Source organism: Uranotaenia lowii, chromosome 3, assembly GCF_029784155.1.
Source record: "Uranotaenia lowii strain MFRU-FL chromosome 3, ASM2978415v1, whole genome shotgun sequence".
NCBI lineage: Eukaryota > Metazoa > Arthropoda > Insecta > Diptera > Culicidae > Uranotaenia > Uranotaenia lowii.
Window position 1 is genome coordinate 8,379,502 of NC_073693.1, and position 18,209 is coordinate 8,397,710.

Consider the following 18,209-nt stretch of genomic DNA (forward strand, 5'->3'; position numbering starts at 1 on the left):
GCGGAGATTTAATCATCTCAAGTGACGAACCCTACCGAAAAATATTAAGATACAGAAAGAGGTGCTCAAGAAGTTGAACCGAAACAGCAAAACCAGCTGCAAACCCGAACGATTGAACGACCACCGAACGCATCCTCTCACCTTTTCTGTCTGGGTTTTTTTTTTCGTTTCGTTCATCTGTTTCAACTGTGGAAACTGGAACTGGACACACAAATGGATCTCGCTGGTCGGATGAAATCTTCTCCGTTTGGGTGGATGGAATGGGGAGAATCTGCAGGCTGCTCTATGAATCCCCCTTGGTGTCACTACTCTACTCTACTCTAGCTATAAAAGTCTGAAGATGGGCGATAATTGATATCAGTCTCGAATTAGCGTTTTGCCATAACACCTCCTAGTCGTGTGCCCTCAGCAGCTCCCAAAAAGCTTTTCCGTTTATCCAAAATGTTCAAACTGGTGAGTGACGGTTCCGTTCTTTGAAGGGAATTTTGTGAATGGGGAGGGTCCCAAGTGAATCAGAATCAGAAGTTCCAAGGGTCCTCCAGAGGAGGGGTGATTCAAATCGAACAATAGACTGTTGTTAATGGTGCTGCAATGCGTTAAAAGATTGAGAAGTGGTTTCAAAAGTTTCGGTCAGCCCTCAAGTTAGTGCACGTGTCCGGAGGCAATAAGCCACCTTCAATGGAAAACGGCTGGAAAGTCCCACGACAAGGATCAAAATCTTAAGCCAACCGCCAGCCACCATTGAATGGATCGGCGTTTCCTTCGAGAAAACGCAACCCCCTCAATAGAGAAATCACTTGCCACAATTCAAGCAGAAGACAGAAGTGCGACCAAACAACACTCACAAATCAAAGAATAAGTGGTAGAGTCAAGTTGTAGTTTGGTGGTAAACAAAAGATTAATCAAAAAGTATGCGCCAAAAATCACATCGCTGCCTGGTGGTTTTATTTGTTCATTTTTTGTGTGGTGATTCGTTGTGTGAATTTCGCACATTTGGATGAATCGCCATTGAAGGAGTGAGATCTTATTTACTTCTGACTGGGTGTTCGCTCCAGTCTAGGTCAAGTGTTCGCTATTGTTTGATTGGTGGAATGATCTTGATTTTTTTTTGGTGACAAAACTCAGCTTCCCTTGCCCATTAATGGAAAACGGAAATGTGGGGGTGGGTTCGGAATCACTTTGTTCGGGTTTAATGGGAAGAACACATCAGCATTCTATATTACTGGTTAATTTAACCTAATTAAACATGTGAAAAAAAATCTAGAAACATACATACGTAATGCTCTATCAAGGGTGTTCTTATCGTTTGAAAAGTTTGAAACTAGCTCATCAATATAACAATAGTAAAATAATGAAATTCTTTTTCATTTCTGTTTTTGCAATCAATTGATACCAAGAAAGAAAGTTCAGCTACTCATCTTTCTAATGATTTCTTGCTTCTATTTTTACATCCTGAGCATGCATGGCTCTTAGAACAAAATCACAGTGTATCAAACAAAACGCATCATATTCATTAGAAAACTCTCGACTCATGATATAAAGCGAAGAGTTGAATGTATTTAAATTTTATCAACAGTATACCTTACATTCTATAAATTTATGAAATAGTAGAAAGTGATTTCAAATCTAAACGCTTTATTTATTAGAATTTTTTTCAACGAAACAAAAATTATAAATTTTGACAACTTTTGGTTTTTTATTTTTCATATTTGATTTTCTTTATATTCTTTCATATTTGACAAAATGAACTTCAAAATTTTCAAAAAAAAGTCTCACGAACTAACCAAGGCAATAGTCTATGTCACAAATGATACGAATTCGGAAATTATGTATGCCATACCTTACAGGCAAAATTTGTTTTTTTTTTGCAAGAACAAGGTGGTAAACAGCAAAAATGGTGGCAAAATATTCGTAGTCAATTATAGCCATTTTTATTAGCTGGAATCCTGTTCACTGTTCGGATGAGAAATTTTTTTAATTTTCCCCGGAAAATTTTCTTTTTTTTTTTCTTTTTAGTATTTTGACCTACTACACGTTTTTTAAACTAATCGATTTTTTGGTTTCAAATTAAACCAAATTTAATTTGTTAGTAATAGAAATGGAGTGTGTAAAAAGCATAAAATTTTATTGTTATTTTTGATCGATTTTTTAGTGAAAGCTACCAGAAAATCTGCATCCAAAGTGTAAAATAAAATTACAAAACGTTTGGTTTTAACCAACCTCTTACTCTTTCTGCGTTGGGTAGCAAAATATTCGTAGTCAATCACAATCAATTTTTTTTTGCTGGAATCCTTCACGGTGGAGCTTGTTTTATATCTTCATTTCGTAGTGATATGATAACATTTTTTTAATGAACTCAAATATAAATTGATGCAGCCAAATTTTTAATCATTTCAATTAGAATGGCACAACTGGACAGGTTTGAAACCGTTATTTTGAGTCTTCTGTATGTTATTACAGTCAACTAGGACTGAAACACTTTCCAACTTAAATGGTTCTAAGAACTACAAATAGTTCAAAAGTTGAAGGGGCATACAATTGACGGATTCAGAAAAATTATGGGTTTCTTCGGTAAATATTTAATTTCTAAAAACCTTCGATTTCCTGTCTACTCGGAAAATGGGGTAATTTGCAAAAAAAATTGGTTTTCGATTAAAAAACTAATCCAAACGTAGGAAAATTTTAAATGCGTGATAAATGTGTGATGCCATAAAGGCAATTACACATAACAACACCCATTACCAAAATCTTCGGCTTGGTCAATAAAGCTGGTACATTGCGCTGCATACATTTAGGGGTAAAAAATACTATAAAAAGTTCTACTAGCTGAAATCATGAAAATAAATGTTTGGATGGATGCAACTTTAATGTTAACAAACGCGTAATGCAAAACAATCATATTCTAGCATATGGAAACGAGATTTATGAAGTTTCAGTTGGATTTTCATTTTGATGGATCTTACCTCAGACTAGTAACTGAATTATAAAAAAATTTATTTCAATAAAATTGGTGATTGTCCGAAAATCATTTTTACACCGACACTGATGCTATACAGTACAGTAATATAACGAACATGAAGTTTTTAGGGGATATCAATAAGCAAATCCGTAATATTAGGTAGTAATATTGGGTAGAAATAAGTGTTTCGTTTGACGGTATTCGTCAAGGTTGAAAGATTATTTTTGAAGTTATTAATTTTTAAAATAAGGTTTTGCAAATTTCCACGTGACATTGATCACTAGGTGCAGGGAAAAATTTGGGATTAGTTGAAACTAAAAGTTTGATTGAATTTTAAAATCAGTAGAAATAAAAAAAATCCAATCACTAAATTTAAAAAAAAATTGTTTTTATAATTTTTTTGGCCCATGTTTTCAACAGGGAAAAACCATCTATCAAAATATCTAAGGTCAATTTGATTAAATCTACATAAAAAGTCAACTTATTTGCATATACAATGGCAAGGTTGCCGTAGAAATGTAGCAAACGATTTTAAAGACTGTAGGGCATATTTTCAAAAGTTACTATTTAATATAAAAAACTATAAGTGTTAAACATTTAATATTTATTAAAAAAAAATCATTCATGCATTGTTTGAGCAAAAATTTCAAACAAAAATCAGTTGCCAAAACCCATGAGGCGGTTCTTCCTACGGCGCTGCACATCATAAATTTTCCAAAGAAATCACGGATATTTAAGATCTATTCAGCCTAAACATTGAGTTTTTTTACAATCCAGAAAATTGACTTTTTAAACCATGAAGTTATTGAAGTGGAGTGCTTTTGGAGCATTGGAGTGCTTTTTAAAGTTTTTTTCAATTCATAGTAGTTTTCTCGTCATTGGATACCATATTTTATTGTCAAAACAGTTGAAGTTATGAAACTTTTTTTTGAACGTATGAATAAAATTTGAAATTGATTTTTTTTATAAGTTTGTTTTAAATTCTTGTATTTTTTTTTCAAAGGTTTTTCTATGCCATATCTTCTGTTTAAAAGTCACTACAAAATCGATGAAATTCAATTTTACTTAAGTTAATTTGAAAAAAAAGTTATGTTCCCTGAGCCACATTGGGACTTATAATGTGCTCTTAAAATACTAGCCAAATATAAAAAAAATCACGATTTTCAGTCTACAGCAAGGGATTGCAGTGGAGCGAGAATTCTTTGCATTTGGAATGGTAATGATCAAAATTCCACAACTGCTTAACAAATTGCAACAATTAGCACATTTTCACTCTCTCTGAGCACCGGTTTCTCTCATTTTAACTTAAACCTTCTAATTCTCTCTAACAAATTGCCACAATTTACTACAAATTCAATCATTGGCTGCAAAATTTGTTTGATCATTGACGATGATTCTCGGTTTATCTCAGTCCCCTGGTCTACAATACGACCAAAAAAAATACAAAAATCTGTCATCAAGTTTCGAAAACACTATGCTTGATATGAACATGATTTAAAAACTTGTTTTATTCATTCAGTCATGTTGATTAACTGGTTCGTCGTCATGGGGCCCATATTCGGGTGACAGATGTATTTCCTGGGAGGCCCCGTCACATCAAAAACGTGTGACGCTCTCTTACTCAAATTTGTCGCACAGTTTAGCCACGCGTTTCTAAGTAAGAATTCTCCCTCTTTTCTTTCTCGCTCCGAGAATTTCTTTGGGCCCGGCTAGTAAAACTTCCAAAATGAACGTGGCGACGAACGTGTTAACATATTATGAAACAATAACTGCATACATTCGTTCTACATTACTCTCGTCAGGCAAGAACTGAATCGGGAGCATACCTTCGCAATATAAGTCTCTGACGTTGAAGCCCACCTCTCAGAGATGGAAACGTTCAGAGAACCGACTTTTGGATAAGAGGATCCACAGGTCTTCTCTTGAAAATACGCTCATAGAAAAGTCGAAGAAGGTTCTAATTTGGACTGATCGGAGGCCAAAGAACTTCATATTCTCCTCTAGCCAGGTTTGGGTTAGTTTCTCACATGAGCTCTATATTGTTGGAAAACAACTTACTCAGGTTCCCCGAACTTTGCCCGATTCCAGGGAAGTACCTGATTCCTCAAAACCTCCACGTAGACCTCAGTATTGACCTTTACTCCAGCTTTTATGAAAAAAGGAGGCATCTTCAACCCATTCGAAGCAACCGCTCCAAATACCTTGACTCCGGTAGGATGCTTGATAGTAAACTTAAATTTATCATTCTCTTGAACATCCGTTGCCTTCAGGGGCGAAATGTACCGATACAACCATGAATTAGACACCGGATCATGCGAGAAAAGTTTATCGACTGAGAACACGACGATTAGCTTCGAAGTGCCTCCAATCGTGCTGTTATCAAAGGTGCTTTGCTCTTGCCTTTGGCGATGCACTTAAGTCTTCATCGACCAATCGTTGCAAGGAAGAATTGGCGATATTCGCTTCCTGAGCCAGCATCCTGGATTGATCTTACTGGATTCCGCTTCATTTTTGTCTTGACAATTTCTACCACTTTTACTATGTGTACAGACCGTGGCCTTCCACCTACCATCCAGTTTTCATGGACATGGTCCATCGAAGAGAAAAAGTTTCACGCGGTAAACAGTAGCTACAGCCGCCACAATTTGCTAGGGAGAAATTTGGGCGAGAAGCAAACTGGTCTTTATGGGAGTTATTAGGCAAACACTAGCGACATCATGTCCTCCACAGAAGAGTTTAGATTAGTTAGGAAGCTTTTGAAAAGCTATTGGGAACGGCCATACATTTACTCCTAACTACAATACGTCCAACATTTACCTGGCATTGCGTATCATCTTTGTGTTCATTTGCCGCTATATCGTATACTGAACTTCTGCATTGTTTACGACAGTTGACAGATGAAGGTTAGAGCTAATACAGGCACAAAACATATCCTACAATAATCTTCAAAAACAAACCTAAACAGACTGCAATAAATTTTCGCATTTGTTTTGTAGATTACCGTTTAATGAAAACCAAAAATATGGTTAGTCCTAAATGAAGAAAAGTTGCTTCAAATTGTTTTTTAAACTATTCTACCACTATACGTAGACAATTTTCATTCTCATGATAGCACCAGAGAATCAAATTTAGCTTTACTGTTGTTTGACACTCAACGATAAATATGAGAAAGCAATAACCTCACATCAGTTTCCAAAAACGATTGTGAAAACTCGCTCAAGATTAATAGATAAGAGAAATCTGCTCGAATTTTTAAAGTCATGAGAATTTGATAAAAGAAGGAATCGAAACAAGTATTGATTGTTGATTAATTCTCATTTTTAGGTAATTGTCTCAGCCTTGGTTGCGTTGGCCACCGCCCAGAATCCTCAGGATGCCCAGGCCACCATCCTGAACCAGGACTCCGTCATCAACCCAGATGGCTCGTATCAGTACCGATATGAAACCAGCAACGGAATCCAGGCCCAGGAAAGCGGCGTCGGAGGACAATCAGCTCAGGGTGGATACTCCTACACCGGACCAGATGGCGTCCAGTACTCGGTCCAATACGTTGCCGATGCCAACGGATTCCAGCCACAGGGAGCCCATCTGCCCGTAGATCAACCTGCCCCGGAACATGTCCTCAAGACCCTGGAAACGATCCGTGCCAACCCACCCAAGGATGACCCCAACTTCCGTTTGGACTTTTTGGAGGCTGCCATCAACCGGCTGCGCGGTTAAATTTCACTCGCACACTGATCATCGATTGACACACACCAACACACATTAAAAAATACACAGAAACATTCGCACCCACCCACACACACACACACACTAACACCGCTAAATACTCAGAAACACGTGAGAATTACGCTCACGTTATACTACCTTTTACCTGTGTAGCTACTTAGTGTATTAGCCAAGTTACCATCTGTTGTAAATAGAATTTATTGAATTATCCTATTCTTTTATGAATTTCTCCCCCCCCCCCCCCCCCCCTTCTGAACACACACTTTCTCACTCTCCTAATACACTGAATACATTCGATAGGGGAAGTAAAACTCTCAAGGAAGCCGAATAGCGGAGAAGCTGTGCAGTATTCTACAGTCTTTCGAATCTTTTACACGTACCTACCTTTTTGTAAGTAAGGTTAAATCTGAAACCTCGAGTAGCATCAAATGCTACGGCAGACGTCAGCGCTGTAGAGTAATGTGAAATGTAAAATAAATGTTTGAAAAAAAAATCAAACTATTTTTTTTTATTCGTACTACGACTTACAGGTTGTTCAACAAGTTCGAATGCAAATGAAACCATGATAATTTTCAATCAATTCAATCTATTCTGTTGTGTCAGACCATTCCGGATATGGGATAAAAAACAATTTGTTTGAAGAACAGCTAACACTAAAGAGAATTTTTATTTTATTTTAATTCATAATTACAACTTTTCCCGCGATTTTGAACTATTCAAGAATATATTAGCGGAGTGGCAACATTATAACGTTTAAAAATATGATGAAACATAACTTGTCTACTTTTAGGCGTTACTTAATTCCAGGGTGACCAATACGCTCGAGATCGAACATACCGGCCAGCTAAAACAAACGTTTTATAGTTGGTTGCCATAGTTTTGTTTTGAAATTTCTTCTATGATGTTCAGACGGTACGATGCACTATTTAGGTACTTTACACAAATCTTCAGGTTCAGCTGGTAAAATGGAAAATTACTCGACGATCGTTTAGCGGGTGCTGCTATTGCTTCGTTTTCACTGGTTTAATGGTTACACCAGGGCAGGGGTATGACATCCCTATCCTTTGTCATTGTGTTTGACAACCATCAAAATTACGGGCCCACGATTTAGTGGGCCCATAACAAACCTGACATTTTGCTGTCAAGGAACCGGACTAAATGTCAAATCCTAGAGAATTATGAATGATTTCACACTAACACATCAATCATTCTGGTTTCGCATTGGTTAAAATTTTGACTTTTTTTACTCCGTACTGTTTTGAGAGGAAAACACCATAAACGCTTCTCCCGATGGACAAAAAAGAATAAAAGATTCTTGTTCGCAAGAAGGACCAGCTTGTCATCCCCCTGGGTCACACACGATGGAACGCAGATGTATGTAGGTACAAGTAGGTACAATACATATCGGAAAATCAGCTGCTGGCTACTGGACTTTATTCTTAACGGAATAGAAATTTGATGAATTCATGACTCTCCTGAGTCATCGATCGGGCTTGCAGAAACACTGGAATTTATATGCGCTGTTGGGTTAGGAACCATTCACCAATGATCAGCAATTGGCATGGTCACTTCCAAAGTGTCAGGCGGGTACTGTTGGAAACTAGTACTGCCTGGCAGACAGTACGGCAAGTACCCAGATGGCTGGCATTAGACCAACCAGTATTTCCTATCTGGGTCGAATTACTGATCGGGAACAGGACAAACTTACTCGGTCCACAGGGTTGGCCTTGGGTCACAGGGTGAAAAGTTTCTGGGTCATAACAGTGGCCAATGGTCGGATAGGATTTCCGTTACCAATCGGTTCAGCTTAGGGTGACACACACAGGGCAGGATGATTCGAATTATGGCTAGGGTTGAAATTTGGCAATCACGGCGGGTTACTGTCAGAAACGGTACATCCGGTATTCGTCTAGGGTTGAGGTTGTAGATTGGGGCCCAGAATGACTCGATGGGATGACTTAACGCTACAACAGGAACTATGAACTCCTGGCGAAAGCTTTCCCATCCTGGTCACGGCACCAAATGTTGTGTCAGACCATTCCGGATATGGGATTAAAAAACAACTTGTTTGAAGAACGGCTAACACTAAAGAGAATTTTTATTTGATTTGAATTCATAATGACAACTTTTCCCGCGATTTTCAACAACACAGGGATATATTAACGGAGTGGTAACATTATAGCGTTTAAGAATATGATGAAACGTAGCTTGTCTACTTTAGGCGTTATTTCATTCCAGGGTTATAACGAGAGCGCTGACACACTTCCGTTTCATCAGTGGATGGCTTAAGCGCCACTTCCTTTCGAAAGACTACCCACGTAGTTTTGATTTGCCCAGCTGGATGAGACTCGGTCGCGAATTCCTTTTTGAATCCCTTTTGTTGTGGGAAAGAAGCAGATAGGTCTCTGAACAGGAATCCGTACTTCGGCTTCGATTTCGAATCCGCCCCGAATACCCGCAAATTCGCGGAAAGGGGAGTTAATGGTTGATCGTCTAAAAGTTAATCTAAAGCAGTCTGAAAACTAACGAACGAATTCCCACCCACTTACCTTGCTCAGGAATGGGAAATTATCGTGATTGGTGATTACATAGTTTTTGTGTCCTCCTCTAATTGTTTGGTGTAGGGGAGAGGCGGGCTAAATGCGCATATTAAGGAGAGTACCCATTTTCTCCCATATTTCAATAAATAGGAGTCTAACAACTATATGAACTTGAGCGGACATCTGTTTTACATACGTTAGAAAAATAAGTCAAAATAGACGATTTCCAAAACCGGCGGGCTAAATGCGAATAATTATGTTTTTTAGCCATATATCATTTACACTTGCAACATTTTGATAATATTTAATTGAAAATGGTAGAATCGGATGTTAAGCATACGTCAAGACAGAAATTTTGGTGAAATTTTAGACATCACAAGTTCTTTTGCATGAAACAAAATAAGATATGCCATATGGCCATTGGAAATATTTTGTTCACTTACTTACTTACTTAATGTTCCCGCGCCGATCCTCCGGTGCATAGGGCTGTGGTAAAAGACCTCCACTGTTGACGTTCCGGAGCTAGCGTCTTCACTCGATTCCCGTCAAGATTCTCGTTGACAGTTCGGATTTCGGCGCAAGGTTGCCAAAATCACAGAAAAATCTGTAATTTCACAGAATTTTGAGCAAATTTTCATCACATAACACAGAATTTTGAGAATATTCACATATTTCACAGATTTTTTTAAATTTTGTGCACGTTTCAAAAATTTTAATTTTAAGTTTCGAATTTTTTATTTCAGATTTTAAAAAATATGGTAAGATTTGTAAATATATTTGATTTGGTCAATCAAAATGTAAAAAAGACCCAATTTTTCAAGAATTCGCCGCCTTCTGGATTCCATTATAGCGCCTCTCTGCAAATCTCGTTCTCATCTCTTCGCAGCGTGTGCCCGATCCATCTCCACTTACGTTCCCAAATCTCGATTTCTAGCGCCCTTTGATGACACCGGCAATGCAGTTCCTCATTTGAAATCCAGTCGCCAGGCCACCAAGCGTGGATGTTTCGATGTCCACGTTTCGATGTTTTTTGTACCACATCAGGCGTTGTCTGGCTACCAAGATACTGGAAGCAGTCCACTTTATCAACTTGTTGCCTAGCTACCATGAAACTGGAGGTATTTCCTGGGTTGATCTCCATCGACTTGGTCTTTCCGACATTGACGTTTAGACCTGCCGCCTTGGAACTTTCAGTGAGGTTGTCGAGTTTGCTCTGCATATCCGTTGTTTTTGGGCAAGCAAAACAATATCGTCTGCCAGGTCAAGGTCTTTCAGTTGCTCCTTTGTTGAAGGATTCCACGGCAATCTTCGGTTCGGTGCATAGTCAGTCAAGATCTCATCCATTACGATTAGAATGAGTAGCGGTGATAAGATACATCCCTGTCTCACTCCAGTAGTTACCGGGATAGGTTCGGACAAGACACCGGATCGGAATCCAGCTTGTTGCCGTCGGAGTGTAGCGTCGATTTTCTCTTGGATCCTGGATTGTACAGTTCAACGTTGTGCCTCGCCAGTTACCGCACTCTGTCAGGTTTCCTTTCTTCGTGACCTTTACGAGGATACAAGGATTTTGTTCATATCGCAATTTTATCGGATCAGTATTAAGCTCTCCTATTTTCACTGTAAGATTGTTATTTGAGCGTAGATTTAATGTTTCGACGATAAAAAATGAAAAATTTATAAGACTTATCAATTTTATCTTTATACAGGCATTTTACATTTCTGACCAAAATCTTGTTTGAATTTTTAATTTTTTTTTACTTTATATATTAACTTATTTTTTTCATGCCGTAGGTCAAAAGCGTAGTACCCTCAAACCTCACATATCGTCAATCGGCTGTATGCGCATATGAAGTAACGTTTGATATTTAATGTTCTAGTGCGATGATGTGCTTTTAATCAAAGCTTGAATGCAAAGCTGGAATATTTGAGAAGAAAGCTGCAAAGCTTGGATCCCATCTCGCAAAGCGGCATTACCATGAACATTGTGTTGGCCTCGCCAACGATTTGCTCGAGAGAACAACAGCCCGACTATCTTGATACTTAGAAATCATTGATGTCATGTTCATGAACAATCACCAGTGTAGAAAGTTGGCCTTATTTGAGTACTCACGTTTGAGAAAATCTGTTCCCCCATTTTAGATTCTACCTGCGGTAACTGCTGTCGGGATCACCTAGCAATGTGCTGGTCGATCGCCAATGACGGCTTTAACATTAACATGCAGCTAGCTACTTAGTACTGGAACTAACCGAATCGAAAGTCTGATCGGACAGTTAAACAAATGTTTTCCTAAGTATACAAAGTATTCAAAGGACTCCCGAAAGAGGTCATTCACCTGGCACACAGCAATTTTACAGTAGGTGGTCTTCTGGAAGATACCTCTTAAGCCATGCTTTGTACTGTAAATGTGTCGGGTGATCGAATACATTCTAATGCGCGCAAGTATCTTTATGATCATCAAAGTTACTGATGGATATGAGGTTAGGGTGGCACTTTGTAGAACAATAATTAGATTTCGCTCTTATTTATAAATTTTAGAGCTTTTTTTAAGTCAATTTCATTCCTGTTTTCCAGATTCATATCTTTAATGTTAACGAATGTTTATTTAATCTAGTTCATTACTCTGTTGTTTGATCTAAAGTGTAACTTGCGTATATGTACTCGTTACAGGGTGACCAATACGCTTGAGATCTAACAATCATCATTATCAGAAATGACAGGCAACTTATCTATTGTTGATCAATCAAACGATATTATTTGTAAAAAGTTTTTACAGATTTTGTTTTTTTTTTTGGTTTCGATTATAGTCGTTCAACCATCTGTATGGCATCCGGGACTATATATCAACGTTGCAGTTGCAGACAGTTATTGGAAAACTAACCCGGTACAACTGTGTTCGATGTTTACTGTTGGGCTCGAACTTACGGACATCGGTTCAGGAGGTAACTAACTTGCCAACTGAGCTATATCACAAGCCCTTAAAGATGTTGTGTAATCTACTGTAGTTTAGTAAAATAAATCGAGTTTTTTTAGTTTCAAATAATCAATTGCTCATTTTTTATAAACCATTTAAAAACAAATTTTATCACCAATGCTTTTCACATTCGATTTTAATTAAAACTATATTGAACTATGGTTTTACTAATAAAAATCATTATGATTAACATTAAACTATTCAAATTTAACACTTAACACTCACTCGACGAATCTTTCCTCACGAAGACAAAACAACAACCATTCAAAAGTTTACAAACTTCCAAATGATTTCCAATATTTCTAGAGTTTGTTTTGATTAGGTCGTATAAACCAACATAAACAAAATTGAGTTATTTATTGCAAACGACTGAAAAACATGTATTCCACGTTAGGTAAACATTTGGTTTCATTTAATCGAAAAATAAATTTTAAAACATGATTTGAATTTAAGACGTATAATAACTTTCTCGTTTTCGAGTGCAATTTGGTTTTAACGACGTTTTGCGCAGCACTGGATTGCCGTGAATGCAAAAGGACACAAAACAACAGTTCGTCGGGTCGGTTTTTGCGACGTTTTGCATTTTGGCAGGAAATGCATTGCCAAATGCTGAAAAGTTTATTTATATGAACGGGAATCGTTCAACAGAGCTGTAGTGAATCGTGAACTATCGTAGTGAAATAAATTTCTTCTACTTGTTGCTGGGTAACTGCCATAAACGTTTAAGTCCAAACTTAATTTTCAGCCCGATAAATTTTCTCCGAACAGCGACAGAAAACATATGAACTTCGGATTCTGTAGTGCACATATTACCCGCTATCAACGCTCCAGCAATAAAACGTAAGTCTTCTTTCTTTATTAATTTTTTTTGAGATACTTGACAAACTAACACTGGAACAATTTCCTCAAATTATATGCCAATAATTGAATCATGCCCCAGAGGGATCATACCATGTAAGAAATTTAGTACTTGAAGTAAGTTAGCAGAAATTAGCGAACGTTGGGACGAAATAAGTCATGCTTTAAGATTAAACTAATCAATTTGCGAAACGACGTTTGCGCCTAAAACGTAATGCAAAAGGTCATAAGTACTTGTTTACCCGGACATCTTAATTTAAGCCTGTATCCTTCTCACTGGTATATTTCTCGTCGATTATTGTATCGTATACCAATATTTCAGACAATTCTGAGTCATATTTAAAATACAAGATTTGAAAATGTGTTTCAAAACTTCAACAGCGATTTTCTCGAAACAAGTCGGCTGGCTCTTACGACTTAATCAAAACAAACTCTAGATTTCTTCTAACTCGGTGTACCAATCGTTCTTCTAGTAAACTTCATGACAATACCTAAATCCGATGGGACGAGCCTTGGCTTCCCGTTTCCGTTTTCGCGCTAATTTGTATTCGCTGCCGAGTACCTTGGCCGTCAATATTACCAACATTAGAAGATCTGTTTGTAAACAAAGAGATTTAATTAGTGTAAACAAAAACACTCTACCATCTCGCTTAACTCACACAACGATCCAAACGAGCGAATTGGATGGCGTTTATGTTTGAATTTTCCAGAACTTAAGAGAATTTCTCTCGTAATGGAAAATCCCATGTTGACCAGAGTAGTTAAAATGAGGGGTAAAAAGAGGAGCTCCTTGTGCTGATACATTCCTCGAAGAAAAGCAATTCCGGTTAGAATGTTAACTGCTGCCAATGCAAAAACAAACGACCAATGAAAGCAGACGATGTCATGATCTGAAAAGGATGTTTCGTAAATTATTTTTCTAGAAAGATTAAAAAATCAAATAACTTACACTGATCCCAGCACTGTCCAACATCATGCCATCCATAGCGAAATATAAGTCTCCCATAAGAATATCCAATGGACCAGGCATGGACGATGCTGAGCAAAGCCGCTGATATTCCTTGAAAGGCGTAGAGACGCCGAAACAGACGATCCATCTTAGTAGGAAGCGAAGAGAAATGTAGATCTGCTACTAGAGTAAGCCTACTTCGATCTGCGAGCGAGCAGATGATTAAACGCGATCGAATGAAATCTCGGGAAAGAACTGTTGATAACGAACGGTCGATAGATAAGATTAGAATTAATGACGTTTCACTTGATGCTGCAAGAGAACTTGATAATTTACTGTAACTGAACAAAATAATAAGAATTAAATTTTTGTACGAAAAACTGACAATAAGAAAAATGACAAAAATGACAAAAATGACAAAAATGGCAAAAATGACAAAAATGACAAAAATGACAAAAATGACAAAAATGACAAAAACGACAAAAATGACAAAAATGACAAAAATGACAACACATAATAAAAAAAAATTAGGGAAACTTTCACAAAAATATTTTTTTAAATTGCAAAAAATTGCAAAAAAATACAATAAACGAAAAAAACATAAATAAATCACAAAACGCACAGAAATTGACGAAAAAACAAAGTACGGGGTTTGCCAAGATCGGTTGAACTGAAAGTTTGAGTTAGTTTTCAGATATTGGGAGTGAAAATAATGCAGGTATTAAATATGTTATGTTCATGATCAAGAATATTTCATAAAATGTTCGTATAAGTTAAGACATTTATAATAAAAAAAATTGAACTAGGGTGACCTCTAGTATTTCCCAATAGAACAGCTCCTTCAACCTTTGCCCCGTCGACCCATTACCTACTGATAGCTTTCACCAGAGTAAGATTCAAAGACGCCAAGGCAAGGGAAGGACCGGTTTATTTACGTTTTTGTGCCGGTATGGTGGTCAATCGCATGTGGCAGTCAGAACGAACTTGAAATTTTTTTTTGCTTTGCTTCAGCTTACCTTTTTAAGGCGTGAGTCTTGACTTTGGCTATGGGATGGGATGAGCCGACTTGTACCGTTTTCGTTGCTGCAGGATTGCATAATCACATCTCGTCGTGCACTCTGAACTGCAACTGCTTTTGGCCAGCTCAGTACGCATCATCAACTGAAGATAGGTTCCATCCCAGAAGAAGCTGGAGGCCTACACCGGTCATTTCATGAGCTCATCTTCATAAGTAAGTACCGGTTGTCTTGTTGCCTCGCTGTGTGGTAGGTTAAGAAGAGATCTTTAATTGATACCGACTTGTTGACAAGGTCAGGGGAAACATAACGTCTTGATAGTTTGGTGTAAATTAATTCAATGGGTGATCCATGTCATTATCGGTGCTGCAGGGCTAATGATAACGATTAAGTGTTTCATTACTAGGAACAAATTACACTGAGCCTTACTCTGCAGTGACTTGTCAAATTTCGCTTTTTTCTGAATTTTATAAGTGTTCCAGGCAAGAATTTTCAGATAGCTTTGGTAGGCCCACTGATTATTGAATTTTGAAATTTTTATGACTCTTATTTTCAGGGACCAGATTGGAATTAAAATATCAATTTCCTAGCTCGTTTTGTGTCAATGAAACATTCCACAACCGGCAAGTTGAATGTAAACTATACCTCTAACCGAAACCATTACCTCGAGCATTAGTATCAATAACTTCCCGTTTAGCGATGATTATAGTTTGGATTAGAACAGATATCGGATAACGAGACGGTGGTTTTAAGGCCGGGAACTCGATCACTCACCTCAGTTTGTAGCGGTACCTTTGCAATGGCCTTGTGGTTTCGGAACCAGTAGCAAAACATGTTATAAGACATGGCGCTCCGTCAACAACTCAATATAAATTTGCTAAACAAAATTAAAGAAAAAGAACATAGTGTTGTTTAATAAATAAGAACTTCGAAACAAATAATCAAATTTAAAAGTACCGTACAGTAACATACACATTTCCTACCAAATCTTTCCAGTTAAGGTGGAGAATTATGTAGTTAGAAAACATCTGGAAAACGCAGAGAAACTGCATTACAAAAACTGAATACCATCAAGAAGAATTGCAGAAAAAACGTTCATGGATTTTTAATATATGTTTAAAATTTTAATATCGTTCTATTTTTTTTTTTTATTTGAATCCACAATTGAGTTTGAAATTTGATTTTTTTTTTAAAGGGCGAACACGAAATTATTGCGACACATTCAACAGGGCACAACATTTTACCAACTAAATTTTGTACACTTTCTCATTGATGTGTATTCCCTAGATGCTGTCGATCTCGAAGTCGAGTTTCCTGACCTGGCGTACCGGCAGTTGGGAAATTTTTTGAAAATTCACCATTCAACCGTCTCCAGAGTGTTGAAGCGGTTCCAGAAGCGGTTGACTTTGGAACACGGCAAAGGAGCTGGAAGAAAACCGGGACCGGAGAACAAAAAGACGGAGGAAAAGGTGAAGCGGATGTTTAAAGCAAATCCCAACGTCTGAAAGCGTGATTTGGCTACAAAGATCGGCATGTCGCAGAGCTACCTCCAAAATGCAAAGAAGAAAGCTGGATTACATACACACAAGGTACAGAACTTCCCAAACCGCGATGAGCCGCAACAATCGACGGCTAAAACTCGGGCAAGGAAGCTCTACGAGAAGCTGCTGACAAAATATGACTGCTGTTGATGCACGACGAAACGAATAAAAAAGCCGATTTTAAACAAATTCTGGGGTGTTAGTTTTTCACCGGCTAGAGTAAGTTCTATGTGGACGACCAAATTCGAAAGAGCAAGAAGACAGTCACATACGAGAAGATCATGTTTAAAAAATGAAATAAAAAAAAAACTGAGAAACTGGTAGCGGATGACACTATAAAGACTTTGGTGGAGGGCATCAAGCGAGAATGCGTTCAATTTTACACTGAAGCCTCCATCGATTAACTTTTTTTTTATGATTTTTGAAGTAAATATATATACAATATGGTTTGATTCTAAACATTATAAGAAAATTGGCATGATATTTTCAATGTTGCAATAATTTCGTGTTCGCCCTCTATGGCGATTACAATCTTGTCGCTTATTCTTAGTGATTCTGTAACCTCCTACGCGGTTACAACCTGCATTTTATGCATTTCGGTGGCAGTTTTGCCCTGAAATATGATAAAATGTAGGTAAATGTAAACATTCACGTGATAAATGTTTGCATTATACATTTAAATATATTAGTATAATTTGGGCAATTTGTATTAGAAAATAGGAGGATAGCAGTCATTTTTCTCAGTGTAGCAGATTAGGGCGACTCTACTGTTATGCCAACCCATTTATTCGAGACACCATCCGCGACATACGAGATCCGCGCCATATGCGGAAACACCAAGGGGATGACGTGGCCCAATCAGGATCGTCGACGTCACCAATTGGTCGTACCGGGGGAGTTGATAAAAGGCCGACGCACCAATGGGCTGGGCTCTTATTCTTTGGGGAACGCGAAGTCCGTCAGTGTCGTTCGACAAATAGTTCACGAATTTTTGCATGCCTTATTAACCTTCCCGCCAACCAGGTATTAGCCGTTATTTTGGACCTTGGTTGTGGAAAGTGCCTAAAAAGTAATAAGTGCCGAAAGAGCATACCAGAAGGACACTGTAAGCAACATAAGTGTCCTCGTGTCCCCAAGAAGGTCGAACAGCCGACCGTTACCATACGGCTCAGAACACGGCCGTCCGTCAACATACGGCTAGTACTCCCATCGTGAGAATTGTGGTTTTCACCCTAGGTCTTGGGTAGGAACCCATTCCTGGCGAAAATACCAAGCGCCACCCGAGGCCGGCAAAACAACCAGACGACGCACCAGGGCGTCGGCAACCCCATCCGTATTTCGGAACCAGTACACATGGTACCACGGCAGCGAACTTCCCGGCATCGACATGCCCCACATCCAGCAGTGTTGCAGCACCGAGTTAAAATGCAGTGAGTCAAGAATAGCGTTTAAAATAAATTTAGTAGATTCCTTAAAGTTTAATTTATTTTATTATTTTAAACGAAACGAACACAAACACATACAGGATCTCAATGAAACTTGATGTTTCCTCGAAGAGATTCCTTTTTACTTAACTCTAAGCGTACAATTGAGGATATGATGGCTAGCATCTTACAAATGCTAAAACCACCAACCCACAGAA

The 18,209-nt window shown here is 38.0% G+C and overlaps 3 protein-coding genes across 3 annotated transcripts; 2 read left to right on the forward strand and 1 right to left on the reverse strand.

Moving 5' to 3' along the window:
- The first annotated feature begins 332 nt into the window (after window positions 1–332).
- LOC129757437 (endocuticle structural glycoprotein SgAbd-4-like) lies at window positions 333–7,186 on the forward strand. Its single transcript, XM_055754661.1, has 2 exons — window positions 333–453; window positions 6,284–7,186. Exons 1-2 carry the CDS (start codon window positions 442–444, stop codon window positions 6,677–6,679), a joined length of 408 nt encoding a protein of 135 aa, XP_055610636.1. The 5' UTR covers window positions 333–441; the 3' UTR covers window positions 6,680–7,186.
- Window positions 7,187–12,285: 5,099 nt separating this feature from the next.
- On the reverse strand, window positions 12,286–15,153 carry LOC129756290 (uncharacterized). Its single transcript, XM_055753113.1, has 4 exons — window positions 15,027–15,153; window positions 14,011–14,265; window positions 13,721–13,951; window positions 12,286–13,655 (listed from the first exon to the last, which is right to left on the reverse strand). The coding sequence occupies exons 2-4, from the start codon at window positions 14,156–14,158 to the stop codon at window positions 13,531–13,533; spliced, it is 504 nt and encodes a 167-aa protein (XP_055609088.1). The 5' UTR covers window positions 14,159–14,265; window positions 15,027–15,153; the 3' UTR covers window positions 12,286–13,530.
- On the forward strand, window positions 14,723–16,824 carry LOC129751959 (uncharacterized). The gene is made up of 3 exons (XM_055747757.1): window positions 14,723–14,728; window positions 15,154–15,241; window positions 16,314–16,824. Exons 1-3 carry the CDS (start codon window positions 14,723–14,725, stop codon window positions 16,529–16,531), a joined length of 312 nt encoding a protein of 103 aa, XP_055603732.1. The 3' UTR covers window positions 16,532–16,824.
- The last annotated feature ends 1,385 nt before the right edge of the window (window positions 16,825–18,209 follow it).